Source organism: Eretmochelys imbricata, chromosome 8, assembly GCF_965152235.1.
Source record: "Eretmochelys imbricata isolate rEreImb1 chromosome 8, rEreImb1.hap1, whole genome shotgun sequence".
Taxonomy (NCBI): domain Eukaryota; kingdom Metazoa; phylum Chordata; order Testudines; family Cheloniidae; genus Eretmochelys; species Eretmochelys imbricata.
Window position 1 is genome coordinate 9567207 of NC_135579.1, and position 19368 is coordinate 9586574.

Genomic DNA, 19368 nt, shown 5'->3' on the forward strand with positions numbered 1-19368 from the left:
TAAATTCTTGTCACTACAGTAAAGTTTATGGCCCTGCTTCTGAAAACTATACATGGGCAGGTGGCCTAGTCAGAGCCCCATTTAATTCTATTAAATATAAGACTGTGTTGGTCAGGTTAATTACTTGCAAAGAGCAATTGTAAAGATTTTAACAGTGATCATTCTATCCTGCAAGCTTCTCTGCTCATACAGATTCCCTTTCCATTCCACCTTTCCCTGCAGTGTTTTAATTAAAACTTTGCTGCATATGTGTTTGTTTACATAATATAATACTTGGATAATATTAAGGAGACAAAATAAAGCTAAACGTATTGTGATTGGAGTGGCAGCTGGTTTGTTTCTCCTTCTGCCCCACCACCTATACTGTGTCTGCTTTTTTTTCTTGCTTGGGTGTAGGACTTTACATTTCATGAGTATCCAGTCTGTCGTTGCCTGAGACCATCACTGGTCTAATCTTTCCAGGTCACTTTTAGTTTGATTGTGTCATCCTGTGTATTTGTTACCCTTTCAGTTTTAGTGGTGTTTGTAAATTTGTTTGTGGTTGAAGTTGCATTAAGAAACACTGAACCACATGGCTCATTGACAGTTGTTCGTTACTTTGCAGCAGCTCAAATAGACATAGCTGTGGAATGGAATTCTGTATGAGCAGTGCATGCATGCGTGTTCAAAACTTTCTGGGACTGAAGGACCACCTTTTTGTTTCATATGGTCATCATCATAATAGAGGCAGGCTGCCTATCATAAGTGGACCAGGCACCACATTTTGTGAAGCATTGAGTTCACATGTGTTTTTGTTCAGCTGTCTGAGAGGGGGAGAAATAGAGACAAATCTCTATAATGGGATAATATTTATAATTATAGGTGCATTATGTACTTACATTATTTGCCTTTTTTGGGCGGGGGGAAAGCCATGTGAAATAGCTGGACTTCTGAACAGGAATCAGTCTGTAGCAGTAACAATAATTGTTAAATAGTCTTGTTTACAGAATGTGAATCTCTTGAATTGCATAGCTGTACTGATATTTTCTTCCTGTTAATATATTAGTTACTCAATTTTGCTTATTTTTATAATGCCATTACATTTATTAGCTCTGTATTATCTGATGGGGGGTGGTAAGTACAGGTGCTTGTTTTAAGGAGTGCTGTTTTTCATTATTGTAGGGCAAGTAAGACCAACATAATTAGCTCCTACACAAGATACAAAAGGCTTTTTATTTATTAACTAGTGGCTGTTAGGAATGAGATGTGATCTTTGCTATTAGGAAGTTTCTTTATATTTCTGCACATGAGCACTGGCAGCAGCTGAGGGAGAGAATCTGGCAGCGTTTAGTGGTGTGTGTAAAGCAGCAAGCAAGAAACCTCCACTTTTGTTTTCTGGTATATGTGGTGGTTTAATTCATTTTTATTGATAAAATAAAATTACATAATCTTGTTTTTAAGTTGCTGAGATATGCTGTTAAAATTCCTCTGGATTTGAGCTAGTAAGTGAATAAAATTATGTCTTTAATATATTAGTGAGCATATTTTCACAGAATGATTGATTTTTTTTTTTTTAGTGGTGCTTGGACTAGTCTTTAACAGACGAACAGATTGCAGTGTTTCATCAGTGTATTCTTTCTAAAATGATTGTAAAATTGCAACCTAGTGCTTACATTTAAATCAAATTTGTTGGTATTGGTTTTGTTTTTTACTAAGTTTACAAATAGAATATACAACCGTACAATAAGTATTTGAGATAAGACTTGTACATTTTTCTAAATTTTTAGTGTAATTATTGTAAGCAGTAACGTACCTTTGTTGATAGCCACTAGAGATTGTGGCAGTGTTGATTAAGACCTGTTTTTGTTTGATTTGTGAAGAAAATGTAATACGGATTTATCCTCTTAAAATCAAATGACTGTAGACTAAATTGTAAAGAGGAGAAAATACATATAGAAACACTCACCATCATTAGTCTGTTTTTGTTAAAAATTATTTCCAAACAGGTATTACATAATACTTTTATTACTATGTGGTTTAAAAAACTATGATCGGTTGTTTGTGGTTGCGAGACAATTTCTTCCCTATACTGACATAAGTGCCAAATTGTCTTCTAATTGCAAGTTTTAAGAGTCACTATGGGAATGCTATTTTTATTTCTGACAAGTCCATCATTCTAACACAAAATATTCTGTGCTTATATTTGTTTTGTTATAATACTAGAAGGCTTAAGTACTTTCTGAGGCTGTCTGGTTATGCAGGAAAAACTCATGGCAGGGTAATCTGGTGTTTGGGGTCATTCAGTAGAGATCTAGTCTTGTGTATATATTGATACTAAGTTTATAATGAAAGAATAATCAGTGTGGATATTTCTAGTTCTTTTGATGCTGTGCAAAATTGCTGAGGCTTGTTTCCTTACAGCCAGTGTATTCCTGTTAACTAGTTAGATAAGGAACATGTGAGTTTAATAATCATCAGGTTAGGGACAGAGCGAGAAATGAAATGTTAGTATCTATTTGATAAGGCAGTCATTTCTGACTAAGCTGTAAAAATCATCTTACGAACCCATACATTAGACTTTGTACCACTGCTTGTCTCAGATCATCACAAATTTAATAAATCAGGTTTTACGTAGACCAAACTGTTAGATCTACAACTATAATTGAACACAAGCCTTTAATTGGAGACCTGTTAACTGAATTTTACACTGGTATCTACTGGTGATGTGTCATAAGCTGCAAATAGGAAATAATTATAATATACTATGCACTCTTATATAGCGCTTTTCATCTTTAGATCTCAAAATGCTTTAAAAAGATCAGTAAGTAACATAACTTATTATTCAGTTCTCAAACACAAAATCAACTCTAAAATGTTCTTACCTTTTCATGCACGCTAAAGTTCATTTAAAAAGTATTATTTCATTAGTGGGTGTGGAATACTTGTAATTCTGTTGCCAAGATAAGCAAATGCCATTAAGATTACAAAAAGCAAGGACTGTAATGCTGTTTCCCTAGCAGACGTTGTGAAGTATTCACTCACCATAAAAGGAATATAATATACAAATAGATAAGTCATAAAGATCAAAGTACAGAATGATACATGCTATTTCACCCTAATGTGTAGCTGATATGATATTGTAGCTGATATATTTAATGTGACTTAGTGTTTTTCATCTCTCTAATATTGTAATATTCTATAATACTTGGTCATGTCAGGATGAGTCTTTCTATTTTATATGATTAACTGAAACTTTAGCATTTTTGGGTGATTTATATAAAACGTATCCTCACAATATAGAAAGTATTCCAGATTTGGAGAAAACCCCACTTTTTTTTCCCACTAAAACACACCCTAACATGTTTTTAGTGTGTTATGCTGAAGTATTTGCATTTACCCTTTTTGAAGAGGACGTAATTCCATTTTAGTTCTGATATGTGGGATGAGGTGAAAATTTCAGGGTACTATCGGTTCCTAATCCGCAATGGCACTCTTGCTAGTGACAGTGGGATGTTTGCACAAAAATCAAGGGTGGAATTTGTTTGGTTAGTTTACTGATTTGTTCAGTATCTTGTCATGTTTGGCATCCCTTAGCGGGAAATGTGTTTCATCTTTAAGATCACAGCTATTTTTTCCGCTTCATCTTTATCTTCCCCCCCTCGATTCAACTCCTAATTTCTCCCTTCCCCATCTGGACTGTGAAAATGCTTGGGAATTAAATAATACAGGCATTTAAAGTGTGATTTGTAGGCTTTGGGGTCAACACCCTGGTATGATCAATGGAGGAGCAAGGGAGTTAACACTTATGGGTTGTTGTTTCAGGTTGTCCACATAGTCAAGAAGACAATATTGCATCATCTTATTCTGGTGGTTCCCAAAAGTTATTGCTTCATGTACCATCTTCTTAAAAAAATGTTTGAAGGTATGACAAGCAAACTTCTCCTTTTAGTGCACATTTACTTTGGGTCTTCATAGGCTTATTCTATGTATTTCCAGACTTCAGGCTTATTTAGGCATTTATTTTACTATAAAATGTTTGATTATAAAGTCCTTTTTTAAACATCTCAGGTTTTTAGACAATGCAGCAAAAAGAGACACAACGAAGCAGACATCATTATTTGTCTTTTGTAGGATTCAAATTACCAGAAACATGTCATAGATAACATCTTGATATATCTTGGTATGTAGCGGAACTGCATTTGTAGCTTGACTTTTTAACTTGGCTAATTTTTAAATTTGAAGTTCCTCCTCCTTATCTAGATTATTGTTGAACATGAACCAAAGTTCACTGTGCTTCCTGTTTTAGAAAATTGAAATAAAGAAAAATACAAAACATTTTGAATAGGGGGGTGGCTGGGGAAGTGCCATTAATGGTAGGGTGGAGTGTGTGTGTAAAAGGGCCAGTGGGCCTTTGGGGGAGTGGGGACTCTGCTGAAAGTGGGGGACTTTACTTAGGCATCAGGCAGCTTCCACTTCAGGAGGCCTCTCGCTGCCCATCAGCTCCTGTCCTGGATGTCTGAACTGCTAGGCAAACTACACAGGGGCTCCTCCTCCTGGGAAGAGACTCAAATTGCAGCCAACCAGCTCCTCTCCTGCTTGAAGAACCAGGTGTGTCTCCTTAGTTCTGTAGCGAAGTTTTTATTCACTGTGACTCCCCAACTTCACTGTGGAGATAAGAGGGAATTCCCCATGCATACCCCCCGTCTCCTAGCCCTGCAGAGGCAGGCTGCAGCCTCTGTAGGGCGGGAGTGCAGAGGGAGCTCCTGCTCTGCAGCAGCTTCCTGTGTGTGGGAGCCCTTAGATCTCGGGGCTGCCTGCAACCAGACGTTTTTCAGCCACTCTGAACTGGGCTTGCATCCATTGGTTGTTTCCGATGGTGTGGTATGGAACTTCGGGAGTTCACCTCAATATCTTGAACTATGCAGCTTGACGGAAAGTGAAGGCTAGGCCTAGCAGAAAGCCTGTCATCTGTGTGCCTCTTGAAAGTACAGCACCCAGCTGCGCTGCCACAGTGCACAACACGCTGCAAGTGTTGTTCATTATGGCCTAAAGTGGCCAGGAGAGAGTGCATTTTGCTTCATAGGCATTTTCTGGCATGTTGCAGTGCATGCGACATCTGTTCGTTTGAAATGGAAAGGGTGTTTTTTTTGTTTTGTTAAGAGCTTTTAGCATAGCACTTGCAACAAACTCACATCAGTGGTGGTACATGTAGTCCGTTTTGAGAACCTTGGTTTATTCTCTGTTCACTTTGGAAAGTTTTTTCTTCACAATCATGAAGGCTAGATTATTTATTTTTTTTATGAAAGCTTAGTTTCTGAAGAGCCTGAATATCATGTGGACTACATAAATATATCAGGTTTCAGAGTAGCAGCCGTGTTAGTCTGTATCTGGAAAAAGAAAAGGAGGACTTGTGGCACCTTAGAGACTATCAAATTTATCAGTTGGGCCAGATGAGGTTTGTGAGATATGGGCGTATTGTCTCATTGTACTCCACTGACTGTCCATCTGTTTCTCTCGTCTTACATTTTAAGCTCTTTGGGGCAGGATTGTCTGTTTTCTGTGTTTGTACATCACCTAGTATATTGAGGTTCTGGTGTGAGGCTCCCAGGTGCTATGAAAGTAGACATACATGATTCATGAATTTAACATACTTGAAAATTTAACACTGAAACACTCTATTCTAAAAAAACTTTGAAAGGAAGATGAGGAGAACATCAAGATAATTTCTAATTTCTTAATCTTATTCATAATAAGAATCTTGAAGCCTGCAAACGAAGAGGAATGAGTGCAGTCATTGGTGATTGAAAAAGAGAAGGCAGTGGCTGGGGCTGTAAGTTGATGGACTTGATTTGCTAGAATCTCCTGGAATGTGGGCAGAGAAAATGATAGTATGGTTCTCTATAAAGCTAGATATCTCATAATAATAATTTTTACACTTCTTTGTCAAAAGTGCCAGATGATGGTTCATGATTGTAACTTAAGTAAATTTGGAGGCTATTGATCAATATTGCAAACAGGTAACTAGCATTTAATTAACCAACGTTGGTGTTGCAGTCTGAATTTTTATGGATTTATCCAATGCAACATGCTTGGTAGGAAAGTGAGATAAGTTGTCTTGGCCAGTTTTGTAATCGTCATTGGAACATAACCCTGGTAATGGATGTTCCTCTCCTAGGCCTTCAGCAACTCTTTATCAGCTACATTCAGGAGCAACCTCTCTTTGTCTTGGCCACCTAAAAAATGACAAATAAAATTGTGATTAGAACATAAAAGTAAAGGTTTGAACACGAGAAAAATGTAGCCTTGGTTTATACTAACATCACTTTCAGTGTTGCACAAAATTGGCAATATAAAGAGATGATTGAAGCTTTGTCCTGGATATATTTTTCCAGGCAGGCTTAAACTTGCATGATTACCATTAGATGCTGCAAGTGATAAAATAGAGGAAAAGGAAGAACCTATAAGAATCAGCATTGATAGTTCAAAGATGGCTGGCTGAACAGGAGAACTGGCTAGATCATTCCTAAAGGTATTCATCTATACAGGAGAAAATGCATTCTCTCTTTAACATTACTGATTTTACACCTGAAAAGGAATACTGCAGAAAATTTTGTCTAAGCTGCTGAGGTTGTTTAAGAATTCAGAGGGAACTATGACTAGGAGGACTGTCGTTTGCTCAGACAGCAAAAATGGAATGCAAAAGTTGACAGATTCTCAGATGCAGTCATCTGAAACTCCTGATTCTTCATTTCATTTCTTATTTTTTTGAGAAAGAAATGCCACCTAACTCAGCTTTAAAGTATGCTGAAATTTCAAAACTGCTTCCATAACTATCCTCGCCCTCTTGGTTGGTTGACTGAAAAAGGAATGATAGTCCATATTCCCAATGAACTCAGGTGATAGTGTCTTTATATCTGTATGTTTGCATCCATCTACCATGTCTGTTGAAATTTACATGGAGAAGGAAGACTGATCAAAACATACATTTTACACAAAGGGATTTTACAAACTGCCAAATTTACAAAAGTAATCAAGAGTTTCTGTAAGGATTTGATATATTACAGGTAGATGACACTACTGTAACTGTCTTGGTGGAAATCTGGTTTGAGCTAATTAATGACTAAGAACTGCATAAGGACAGAATTGAAAATGATTCATAAAATTATGGAGCCTTTCCATTATGTAGTAATATGACTGATCCCCTAACCGTTTCAGAGGTTGATCCCAGAACAGTAAAGAAAAGACTGAAACATGGCTGTGGGAACATAATCTGAAGTTTCCTTTTTTCTTTGCTAGTATTCAGAATTAAAGATCCAGACTTCTACCGCAAATCTAGCTTTACAAAAGCAAAAGTTCTAGAAGAAAAATCATGGGGGGAGGACAGTCAATTCAGTATTAATCAAGCATAGTTTAACATATTTGGATTGTTCTAGTTGAAATTTCATAATGGATTGGGGCTGGAAAAGTGAATAAATTGGTGAAACTGTGTCTGGGTTTGAAGATAGAAACAACGAACCTGTAAGCCTGTATTTAGTAGGCTGGGGATTTAATTATTGTGTTCTTATAGAATTGCAAGCTTTTCATTGTAGACAATGTGTACTTTATATTTGAGGAATGCTTATAATGTGCATTGCATAGTGGTTTTTGTTTCATTTCACATTCAGTGACATTTTTCACTGGGTTTTCATTGTGTTTTTAGCTAGTGACTTTTTTCTGTTTGGGGAAAATTACAGTAACTTTGCCAAATTTTACAAAAATATTCCTTTTGTGCACATTACATATAAACTAAGCTGTGAACAGCTTACCATGAACAGGAATAACCACATTGTGTTGAAGGTAAACATCTTTCATTTAGCAAATACATGGCAACTCCTATAACTTTAAAAGGTGAAAAATTGGGTTCAAATGGTCACCTAATGTATTGTTGTTTATTCCATTATGACTTTGGGAGAAAAATGTGCCTTTAAAGAAGTCCTTTAATATGAACTTACTTATATAGTGATAATACCTCTATATGGATAACACTTCTTAAGGAGAAAAAAAGTTCTTAACCTGTGTAACCTGGCATTTAAAAATGTCCATAAAATACTTACTTGGTAAAGGATCATTGTTGAGTGGACTGCTTTTCAAACCTTTTCATATTATTTGGGTTAAAGTGGAAAGGAACTTTTTGAGCTGGCTTTCAGAAACATACATTCACTTTCATATAGTGCTATAAGGAGATGTGTGCAGAGCTTGGAAAAACTGCTAGTTAGTGATGTGTGGGAAACTTTCCCTGGTGAATGAACGTGCTGAAGCCATCAGTTTCTGCAGAGCTAAGCTTCCATTTAAAAATATTTCCCTAGCCTATCTACTTGAGAGAATCTACTTTATTGAAAATTGAAACTTATGTTTCTGAGGTTAGACCGCTCCAGCATCTCTGCTGCTGCTCATTGCTTTCCTAAATACCAATAGAGTAAAATTATCAAGACCTAGTGATTCACTGTCAAGAATCATGACACAGTCAAGCTGCTGCTTGGGAAAGCTGAACAGCAGCAGAGACAGACTTTAAAAGAAAAAAGATCCATAAAATGAAGGCTATAGGAGGAGGATAGTGGAGTACCCTGATCTTTCCCCAGCAGCTAAGAAACAGAGGTGGGGGATGGGAAGAAGGGTTGAATGCCTTCCCCTTTTAGAAGGTGGAGGGAAGTGGAGATTTAAATGCATGTATTTAAAAGCCAGAAGCAGATATGAAAGATGGACTTTCTAAGCATGGCTATAAAGCCTCACTTTTCCAAGCCGTGGGCAGACTGGGCTGGATGTCTTCCAATGCATTGTCCTTGTACCTACGTGGTCTGTGCTCACTAATCCTGTTTTTCATATTTACTTCGGCTGGTAGGTTTAGTCCTTCAGCTAGGAGGTGTCTGGCACATATGTAGCACTGTCTAATGCTCACTGCATCCATATTGTCTCTGGTTACTTGTGCTGTGCACTGTACTAGCATATAATAAAAAAAAATCCCTTCCCTCAAATTTACAGTCAAAGTGCTTCTGACTTCAGTGGGTTTAACTGAAGGTGAAGACTCCTCTACACAGGGAAATTGATCGGCATAGCTATTGCAGAATAAGCGATCTAGCAATTTAATAATGTAGCTATTTTGGAAAAGCTCCCTGTGTGGACACTGTTCAGGAAGAAAAGTGACCCTTATTCTGGAATAATTATTCCGCTTTGTGAATGGAGTAATTATTTGGAATAAATCAGTTTTAATCCTGAACAGTGTGTCCACATGGAGAGCTATCCTGGAATACCTAACTCAAAATCTCAGTTATTGGTTTTTAAAATGGGGGTCAATTCTGATGTGTGCTTTATAACACATGATTCTCAAATGTTTACACCACGGTGATTAGTGCATAAGAAAAAATGAATGTTTTAGATAATGGGATTTTTAAACTTCAATTTCATGATTATTAAAACTAATTAAAACTTCATGATTAAGCTTTGATTAACTACTGTGTAAACAAAATGGATTATGCATATCTGAGTGTTGCTGCATGTGAGCCAGGTTGGAGGAAGCATTAAGTTGGTTCTTAAGTCACATTTGTTTTTTATTGACCCCGAGAATCTTTCAAAACTAATATTTAGACTTGCAAGTATTTTTAAAAAAATAAAATATGAAGGACCTTACAATATTTTTCATATTTTTAGATTAACTGCTGAAGTACTGATCGAATTCTGCTCTTCTTCAATGAGGAACTACCGGCTGATCTTCTGCCATAATCTCAAACAACCGTAAATGACAAAAGAATGCTTGGTCAGTGAGGGCAGCTGGCGTAGAAAATATTTTTTAAACTTGGGTGTTTAAGTACTCTGAGGTAAGTTTCCTTACACTGCTGTTAACAGTCTTGTTTTTTTAAAATTGAAGTAGGAAAGTTTGTGGATTCTGATCTGCCTGGTGTGTTACAGTTTGACAATCCACTCATAAATTAAGGATAATCCACTTGCATGTAAAACATACTTTTAGTAATAGTCTGTGTATATATAGTATTTTCCAGTGGGCACTTGAGTGGCCACCTGAGTCTAACCAAACATATTTTTTCTTTTGCTGTTCTTTCTCCAGAAGAGGGCAACTTCCTCTGTTATAACAAAAGTAGCTTATTTTGAGACAACTCTGAAACAATAGTATGCACCTATTTTATATACATCTTTACTAGTACTTTACTTAAAAGTGTACTTTTAAGACACCATCCTTCTGTGCCTGTATTGGTCAATGACTCAACTTAAGACGTTGGATCAGTAGCTGCTTCCTAGGATCAAATTACACTGCCTCCACAACATTTTCAATCCCTGTTAGATCACTGGTGGAGCAAAGATCAGCAAGCAGTTTTCTGCGTGGTAGGAAGAATGCTACTACTAGGTCACTGGTCAACCTGAGAGATTTTTCATGGGAATTTTCAGTAAAAATATTTTAAGAGCGAGACAGGCATTTAACGTTCAAACCAATTTCTAAATAAACTTTTAAGTCTTTTGCAAATACATTTCATGGAAGCTGAGTTGCATAGGCTGCGGTGTTTTCAGATTCCGTAGAAATTCTGGTGGTACTGCAGCTGTAGAACACCAGATTTTAGCTTTTCATATAGCTCCATCTTGCATAGTTATGTTGACAGAACAAAACTAGACAAGACTATTTTATACCAGCAGTTTTTGGTAGTCTCATCCAGCTGTGTTCCTCTTTATCAAGTTTGGTGCATGGAAGTTCAATTTAATATACTCAGAAAATTATCTCCGGTGGATTGTCCAAAGCTTACAAACAAGCTCAGTTAGAAATAGGGTGGGGAAAATCAGACTCTCTAAAGCAAGTTGACCATTACTTGAATAATTGTCCAGTAACTGGAATTTTCCTGAATGTCAACCAGCTTTGCTGCTGATTTATCCGATTTGATCAAAACATATCTACAGAAGGGATCAAGAGGAACAATCCCCATATGTTCTACTGTGCTTGGATTAATGAGCCTAATGAAAATGTTTCGTACTTGTGATCCAACAGAGGTTGGAAAGTATTTAAATGCTAATGAACGTACTTACATGTAAAATATCAGTGTCATTTTCTTAGTCTTCTAGCCCCATCATGAACATTGTCTTAGTTTTAATTCCTTTCATTTGACAGAAAAGACAGCTTTGATTTTTGGCTGCAAAAAGATATGAGGAAGAGCTCCTCCCCTTCCTTGAGTAACTGCAACTCTGTTCTAGCTAACAAAATATTTGGAATTCCACTTGATGAGCTGCAGCAAGAAGGGCAACCAGACAATGAGGTTCCATTCATAGTCCGCCATGTTGTGGACTATATTGAGGAACATGGTATGTATTTATCTACTGTATTTTAAATGAGGAACACGTGTCTTAATTGATTTTAATTAGCATTACTGTTTTTATATTTTATTCTTGCCTTGAGAAACTGTTTTCATGGGTCAAACTTTTTTTTAAGTTTCTAATTTCTGTGTTGTGTGTTTCACTCCTTTACTTGTGCAGTTACCTTTGATTCAGTCACAGTATTTAGAAGAAATGATAACCAACCAAGTACAGTACTTTGTAGGAAATTATCTTTTTCGGCTGGAGAATATTTTATCTGGCTATTGTACTTTCAAATAAGGTACAGGCATGTTTGGGGGTTGGTTTTCAGAGAAATTCTACGAAATAACTTGCTTTGCCATGATCTTGTAAAATCCAAGTGTTTAATCTTGAATCTACAATTATCAATTGTAATTCATAAAAATGATGGATTTATAGTAAACATCAGATAAACCAAGAGTTGGGACTGAATTTATTTTTGCAACTTCCTACTGATTTAGGAGGTCTGGAACAAGAAGGACTTTTTCAAGTCAATGGGAATGCTGAGACAGTGGAGTGGCTTCGGAAAAGATATGATAATGGAGAAGACGTGGACTTGGTTAAAGAAGCAGATGTACCCTCAGCTATTAGCCTTCTTAGATTTTTTCTTCAAGAACTTCCAGAGCCGGTGATCCCAGGCAGCTTGCATATTCATTTGATGCAACTTTCTCAAGGTAATGAGAATTATTTTGAATAGGAATTGGGCTGTAACAAGTGGCTTTAAGGCATCATTCAGTAAATCAAAAAGTTTAAGTGATTCCAAGACTTTCCTTTAGTGTTCTATATGTATATCAATACTCTTTTATTTTGAATACAATTTTCCCTTCCAAGTAAATAGGCTCTGTTCAAATAACTGTTTATGGGCTGAGAGATGGAATTCACCAACTGCTTGCAGGCAGACAGTTAAGCAGCTGGATAACCTCCATATCCACCTTTTTCCAAGCCCCCCCCATCATCCTGTGCATATTTGTGGGATGTTGGATATGTAAGTTTGGGCAGGGCTACTGGATCCAAACAGCCCACTCCATCATGATCAATTGAGAATCAGGATGGAAACCTTTTCTCTTCTCCCCATCCCCGCTTCCTTCCCACTGATTGCATGTGGTTTGACCATGCTCTTGATTCAGGGCTTTAGTGACAAGGAGGAGGAGTCTTGAGCAGACCCTCTTTAGTGTGAATTTTACCCTTTTAGTGTGTTCTTCAGTTACATTCCATTCCTGTAGAAGGTGTGGTGGTCAGCATGTAACAGCTAATTTTGCTTTCTGTCTGCCATAGAACCCTTTTTGTTCCAATTGTCACCTATATTTGCTACCTTTTTTAATTCCCAAATTTTGTCTATATGTATCCACTCTCCTGGGTCTTGGCCTTTTGCTGTGTTGTGTAGCGTTGGAGGAGTTAATTCATAACTTGACTAGTAAAAGCTTTTGTCTTGCAGCACTGCTATTAGTAACACATTGTGCGTTCCTCAAAGGGTATATAGGCATAATTGTACCACACCTTGTAAATTAATGGGTGCTTTCTATAGTTCCCAATGTCATCTATAGGCTTTTGACAACATTACTCACTGTTTATCCTTGTTCTTTTCTAGTATGATTTTTTTTTCTCTTTCGTTTATGTATTCTGTTAGGTTAAAGTAATTTAAGTTTCCATGTTTTGAGTTTAGTGCTATGACAAGCATAGGCTTGACAGCTTTCATGGCAGCAGCCCTACTGGTTTATAGTGGGATACAGCATGGGGCAGGGTTTTAGGTCAAGTTTCCCAGCATTGTTTTGCCCCTGTATATCAATGCTGAAAGGTGAGACGGTAGTTCAGTTTCCATGCCTATTTAGCAGATAACCAATTCATGTTCAACATTTTAGTGAGGGTATCTGGATAGCTGATTCATAGAAACTGCACACCAACTCATTTCATATAGTATGCCAGTATCCCTGAGATGATAACTTTTGGCTACTGATAGTCTGGGTCAGATCTGAATGGATTAGTCTTAAAGATGGTCTTAAAGATTAGGCACCCATATACCATTCGTTTGAACAGCAGTCCCATAGTAATAATGAGAAACTGAGGTGGACAGCAGTAGATTTAAATTTTATTTTTACGATGATTGCTATTTTGTCTCAATGTGTTTAGCTAATTTCTCACTTCAACAGATTAGCTAATGGTGAATCACATTATTTGGGAAGACTTGCGATATACCTTGTGGATTCTTATTTTATTTATAGAAAGATTAATGGCTGTAGTTCTGTTCTCTAATACAGCTGTCCATCCCAGTTTCTCTTTGTTACTCTATCAGATTTGTAACTAATTTTTTTTTCATCATGGACCAGATTTTGGAGGGATTCCATCTCACGTTATACAGTATATGGGCTATTTTCAGTTGTCATAATTCCCGTGCTTATATATGTTTGGGATTCTTGTATGTCTTGACCTTCCCTATTCCCCATATCTTGTGTAAACTTTTAAGGATCTGTTGTATTACAGGATATTTGGTACTTAGTTTATTTTTATATTAGTACACATGCATGAGAATTATATGTTTAAGATGAAAAAAGTGCATAATTTTGCCCTCTTTAAAAATTTAAAAAAAAACCCCAAGTGATTTCATGAAGCTCTTCAAAGTGTCTTTTTTGTTTCCTGGATGTAACTAAATACTTACGCCACTAGGAGAAACATTTAATTAGAAAGATTGATTTCCCCTTTTTCAGGTTGAAGGTTTTTAACAGCATTTTATCATGCTTTATTTACTTTTTGAATGTCTAATAGACCCATATCTCTACTTAATTTCCAGGATTATAAATCAATTACAATTTAGGAAAGGAATGACTGAAATAAGCAGAGTTATCAGAAGATGTTAGTGGTTTTTGGTACATGGGTTTCTGTAGCATCCTCTATCTTGAACTGGTTCACTCTGCTCTGTAGGTTGTTATATAACTGCAAGTTATGTTTCAAGGTGTGGCATATATACCCTTTAAGGCTCGTTCTGTGCAGGCCTAATGGTGGTTCCTCGAAGGCAAGTGTCTTTACTAATTGAAGTGTGAATTTGACCCTGATGCCATAGGCCATGTGTCTCAGAAGTGTGTATCCATGGACTACATTCAGAGGACTTCACTTACAGATAAGTACTTTCTCACTTCAGGTCTTTGACTGTGTCGTTCAGAACTTAAATTTTAGACAGACTAACAGATTATTTTTAAAGGGCAAAACCGGTTGTGATTTTTGTGGGAAAGTTTTCTTCTTTGCATTGCTCTGTTTCCTAAACTTAGTCTAAAGTGAAGTTGACTGTCTGTTATATGTTAAAAGAAAGTATTACCACTTTATTCAGCTTTGTTGTACTGCACTGATGAGATTAATTGTTCTTCTGTAGCCGGTTGCACAGGGGTTCAGATAATACAGGTTTACCACTCCCTTACCATGTTCATTTTCCCCAAATGGAAGAATCCTACAGAATTACCAAATGGCACCACTGCACTTATGCTTTTACACAATAGTGCTTTCTGCTTTACTTTTTGATGTTTCAAACCAACATGTTTCCATCATTTTTATTTTATTTTTTTTGGTCTTGCTGACTGAGTGTCCATTCATTAACTTTCAGACAACTCCTCGATTTCCCTACCCAGAATAGAAAAGGTATAGTGGGTTTCTGTCAGAGAAGAAAGAGTACCCTGTTTTGGTCCAAGTTGTGACCAATTTTGCTGCTGCTGCTGCTCCTCCTCCTATATGACTTTTCCTATCTGTAAAAGGAGTTTCCCTGACTAATCATTCAGCAATATGGAACGCTGTAGGGTTTTATATCTTGATGCTGATAATTAGTTGTTAGACTTCATGGTGATTTTAAAAATATTATAGTCTCTTGCTTTTAATTGAACTTGTCCACAAGTGTTTTAATATTTAAGGAAGAATACATCTGAAGAAAGGGTAGGAGCTAGCCTGCAGAGGGGAGTGCAACTGGGTGTGTGTTCTGGGGGAAATACCTTGGAAGGTGGTGATTGGACTTGCTAGGTAGAATAACTAAGCAGCAGAGGGGAACCCATTGGTCCAGATTATCAAATGCTTTGTTGCAGAAAGCCAGTTTACAGTAAAAAAGTGTCACCGGACAGCATCACATAAATGTAGACTAGTATGTTTCAGTGTTCTGGTGGCACCATGGTATGAAGAGGAACTCTGCAGGAATATGTGAAAGTTCTTGCTGAGAGAGGCTGATATAGTAAGGAGAGAGGACAACTACAGAGACTGAATTGAGAGAGAGGGGAAACCATAGAGAAATGTTATTAGTTATAAGGATGGTGGATGTAAAAGTGCCTCTGACAGGGTCAAGACTCACCACTGCTGGTGCCTCCCGCTGGTTGCTCCGGGAATTAGCTCTGTCCAGTCATGGAGCACTCTCTGGGCGTGGTGTCTTGCCCCTCGTCTGCTCTGCTGCCTTGGGACCCGCGTTGCTCCCCACTCCGCGGCGTCCTCTTCAGGACACTGCCTTCCCGCAGTACCCACTACTCCAGACTCACCCCCTTCCGGGGCTGGGTTAACTGCAGTCTTTGGGACTTGCACCTGCCTCAGTGGCCAACCACAACCCAAAGTCTAGCCCCTTAGCTCAGGGGCAAGTTGTAGTCCATATTGGCCACAGTCCACTGTGGCCAGGTGTAGTATAAGGGAGGAAGGGGGGGGATCCAGGACTCCCTAGAGGCAGCCTCTTTCTGCCCTCCTTCATTCCCCTCTTGTCCGCCTTTCTTCCCTGGGCCGCTTCCCCTTCGGCCCCATGCACCTTCTTGGCCCTTTGTAGCAGGGGCCGCAGCCTGGCAGGTTGCGGGGCTTGAGCTCTCTCCTGCTCCCCCAATGCTGCCCAACACTGCTCTGTCCAAGGTGCTGGCTCCTTACCTCAAGAGCTGGCAACCTCAGGAGCCCATCCTTCTCCCTCTCTAGTCAGAGAGAGACTGCCTTCTTCTCTGCTAGGCAGCCTTTATATAGAGCCTCGCCCGGCCCTGATTGGCTGCCTCTTCCTTCCCCTGATTGGCCCTCCACAGGCCTTTATTGATTGGCTGCCTGTCTGTGCAGCCTCAAAAGGGCTGGAACAACCACCCCACCACAGTGACCCCACCCCATTCTTCACCCCAATTTGCGTGATGGATTTTTTTTTCCTCTTGTATTTGGAGGAGCATGGAGTCGGAAGTCCTGGTGCAGCAAATGAAATTCAAATCTTGGGGTGTCAGGTTGTAGATTGGTATATATGTTTGAATTTCAGAGGTGAAATGGCTTAGTTTTAGTCAAAATTTAAGATACATAGTAATATCAAATGTGAAAAATATCTGAACTATATTAATTTAGATTAAAATCCTTTTATTACATTTTACAGATTATAATAACGAAGATGAATTTGGAAGAAAGTTGAGGTTCCTCTTGCAGCAGCTTCCGCCTGTTAATTACAGTTTGTTAAAGTTTCTGTGTAGATTTTTAGCCAATGTAGCATCGCATCATGAAGAAATTTGGTCTGCGAGTTCTTTGGCTGCAGTCTTTGGTCCAGATGTTTTCCAGTAAGTTAATTCTACAAATTCATTCCATCCTTTATGTGACTCTGCATAATTGCTGTATTATTCTAGTTGTATCATTATTTGTAAGAATATTGTCTTATATAGTGTATTTATACAAATATTAAAAATAGTATAAAACATATAGGGAGGGAAGTTGTTTAAATTAACTTGATTGCATAATAGTTCCTCTGTATCAGGAAAGTGCCATTCTTTACTGTATAAAGATCGATTTTTAATTATGTTAGTTACATAAGCTTGTTTTAATCAACCTTCAAGTGTAAACTATCCAAAACAAAACCGTAATGCCCCTTCTTACAATGCATCCCTTGCAGGCAGAGCTCTTATGGAACATCATTGAAGTTGGGACTTAAATTGTAATTCTGTGTGTTCAGAATATGAAACAAGACTCAGTGTAAAGAATAAAGAATGGCTGTCTAGTCGATCATAAAAGCCATTCACAGGAAATTTTTGAGAATTAGGTGGATTTAGTCTTTAAACTAAGATAGTTTGGAATCTTTATTAGCATTTACACAGATGTGGAGGATCTGAAAGAGCAAGAAATAGTTAGCAGAATAATGGCGGGACTTCTGGAGAACTACTATGAATTCTTTGAAAATGAAGAGGAAGATTTTTCATCTACTAATGATTTAAGTTCAATAACTGAGCAGGTGAGTATATTTAAGTGGAAGTATTCTGTCACTTTAAACTTCTGTTACAGCAGATTATTTTTCTCAAGATGTGTTGGAATAAAACTAACTTTAATGTACTGTTGATTATAGTTTTTTAGAGTGAATACTGTTAAAACTTGATCTCAGTTCTTTATTTTTTAGTTAAGGTAGCTGTGTTTGTGAAATGATCCGTTTCACAGTTCGTATTTATAGGAGACGGGTACACCATAGAATTAGAACTAAAATAATACCTTACCCTTACAAAGAGGTGGGTCGTGTCATGTTGAATGAAAAATATAAAGCATAACTAGCTGTGGAGCAATAATGCGAAAGAGCTGGAGAGCTAATTAGCAAATGGGTTCAGAACCACAAAGTTAGTGGTTATGCTGATAAGTGTGTGGCCTCAGTGGAACTCAGATCTGGGTTCTGTTCCTGGCTCTGCCACTGACAAATGATTTCCCTTCTTTGTGTCTCAGTTTCCCTCTCTATAAAATGGGGATAATGATACCTCCTTTGTAAAGTGCTTTGAGATTGAAGGATGAAAAGTGCTGTGTAAGAGTGAGGTGGTGGCGTTATTTTTTTTTTTTTTTGCCCAAACTTGTAGGGCCTTATGCTCTGCTTGATGGCACTACTCTGTTGTGGATGTGACATAAGTTTTGAATTTTGTATCTGATCAATTCCAAAATCTCAGGGAATGTTATAGTCATCATTGGGCAGAACCCTATTGATTTTGGAGAACATTGGAAAAATGAAAGAGGGAAATGTGGGATGTATGGAGCCCCTGCTATCTGGTTAGCAGAGCTACCAGTTTCAGCCACGTTTGTAATTCTTGATCGAGGGCAGCTATTAACATATTTCAACATAACATATTAACTTCCTCATCTTAACTCTGCCATCCTCCCAATACAGTTGACACCTTGAAAGAGAGAGAAGTCCGAAGAATAAGAGGAGCATAAGGGTGCACGCAGAGCCCCTAGCAAGGGGATTGAGAATGGGAGACCTTGGTAATTGGGGGGGGGGAAGGGAGGAACACAGAGCCTCTGGAATAGTAGGTAGAAGACCATGGAGGACGCTGGTATAGGATGGAAGGGAGAAGTGGAGAATGGAGGGTAGGGGGAAAAGGAGGTTGTGCAGAGACTCTGGCTTGAGGGTGGGAGTGCAGTGATTCCCTGAAACGGAGAGGTATGGGAGCTTGGGGTGTGTGGGCGGTGCGGGGGAGATGGAGGGATACATGAGCTTGTCCTGCAGAAGCAACAACTTGTGCAATTTCTCCTCCACCTCCACAGTTCACATTTAAATTGTTTTTGTGCAGTTTGAATTAACATATTCCCACAGCTATTAGTCTAGGCTGTCAGTCAGACTCAGGAAGATATCCCTGCACTTTGTCTATACTTTGTTCACAGTTGGACTGTCTTTGAAAACTGAGGGCTAAAACTTTAATTTTAAAGAAAAAAAATTTAAAGTCCATTACAAAATTTTTCAGCTCTTGTTGGATTCTGAAGGTAATGCTCTAGAATTGAAAAATACGCCAGGCACTGATCAAGATTTTAACACAATCTAAACCTATTTATTACTGTGGTGGTTCTTGGGGTACCCAGGACTGCAAGTCACTTGTTAACACTCTGCCTCCAGTGTGAGGGAGTGTGGCTTGTGTTTAACTGGTTGTCAGCTTCCTGCTTCCACCCAGCTAATCAACCACCCAAGCACTCTTCTCTGGGCTATGCCAGCCCTTACTTTGCCTTGCAGGTTAAGAGTAGATGTACTCCACTACCCCAAATCCCTTTGAAGCATTCCTCCTTTAGTGTACAACCCCTTCAGAATTGAAGAGTCACAGAAAT

The 19368-nt window shown here is 38.1% G+C and overlaps 1 protein-coding gene across 2 annotated transcripts in view; it reads left to right on the plus strand.

The window, feature by feature from the left end:
* FAM13B (family with sequence similarity 13 member B) overlaps positions 1-19368 on the plus strand; it is a 77868-nt gene that overhangs the window by 5205 nt on the left and 53295 nt on the right. For both annotated transcript variants that reach the window (XM_077823720.1, XM_077823721.1), the window contains exons 2-6: positions 9664-9830; positions 11123-11313; positions 11805-12017; positions 16688-16865; positions 17386-17530. In XM_077823720.1, the coding sequence (XP_077679846.1) occupies positions 11157-11313; positions 11805-12017; positions 16688-16865; positions 17386-17530 (693 nt within the window). In that variant the 5' untranslated portion in view covers positions 9664-9830; positions 11123-11156. The remainder of the gene's footprint in view (positions 1-9663; positions 9831-11122; positions 11314-11804; positions 12018-16687; positions 16866-17385; positions 17531-19368) is intronic.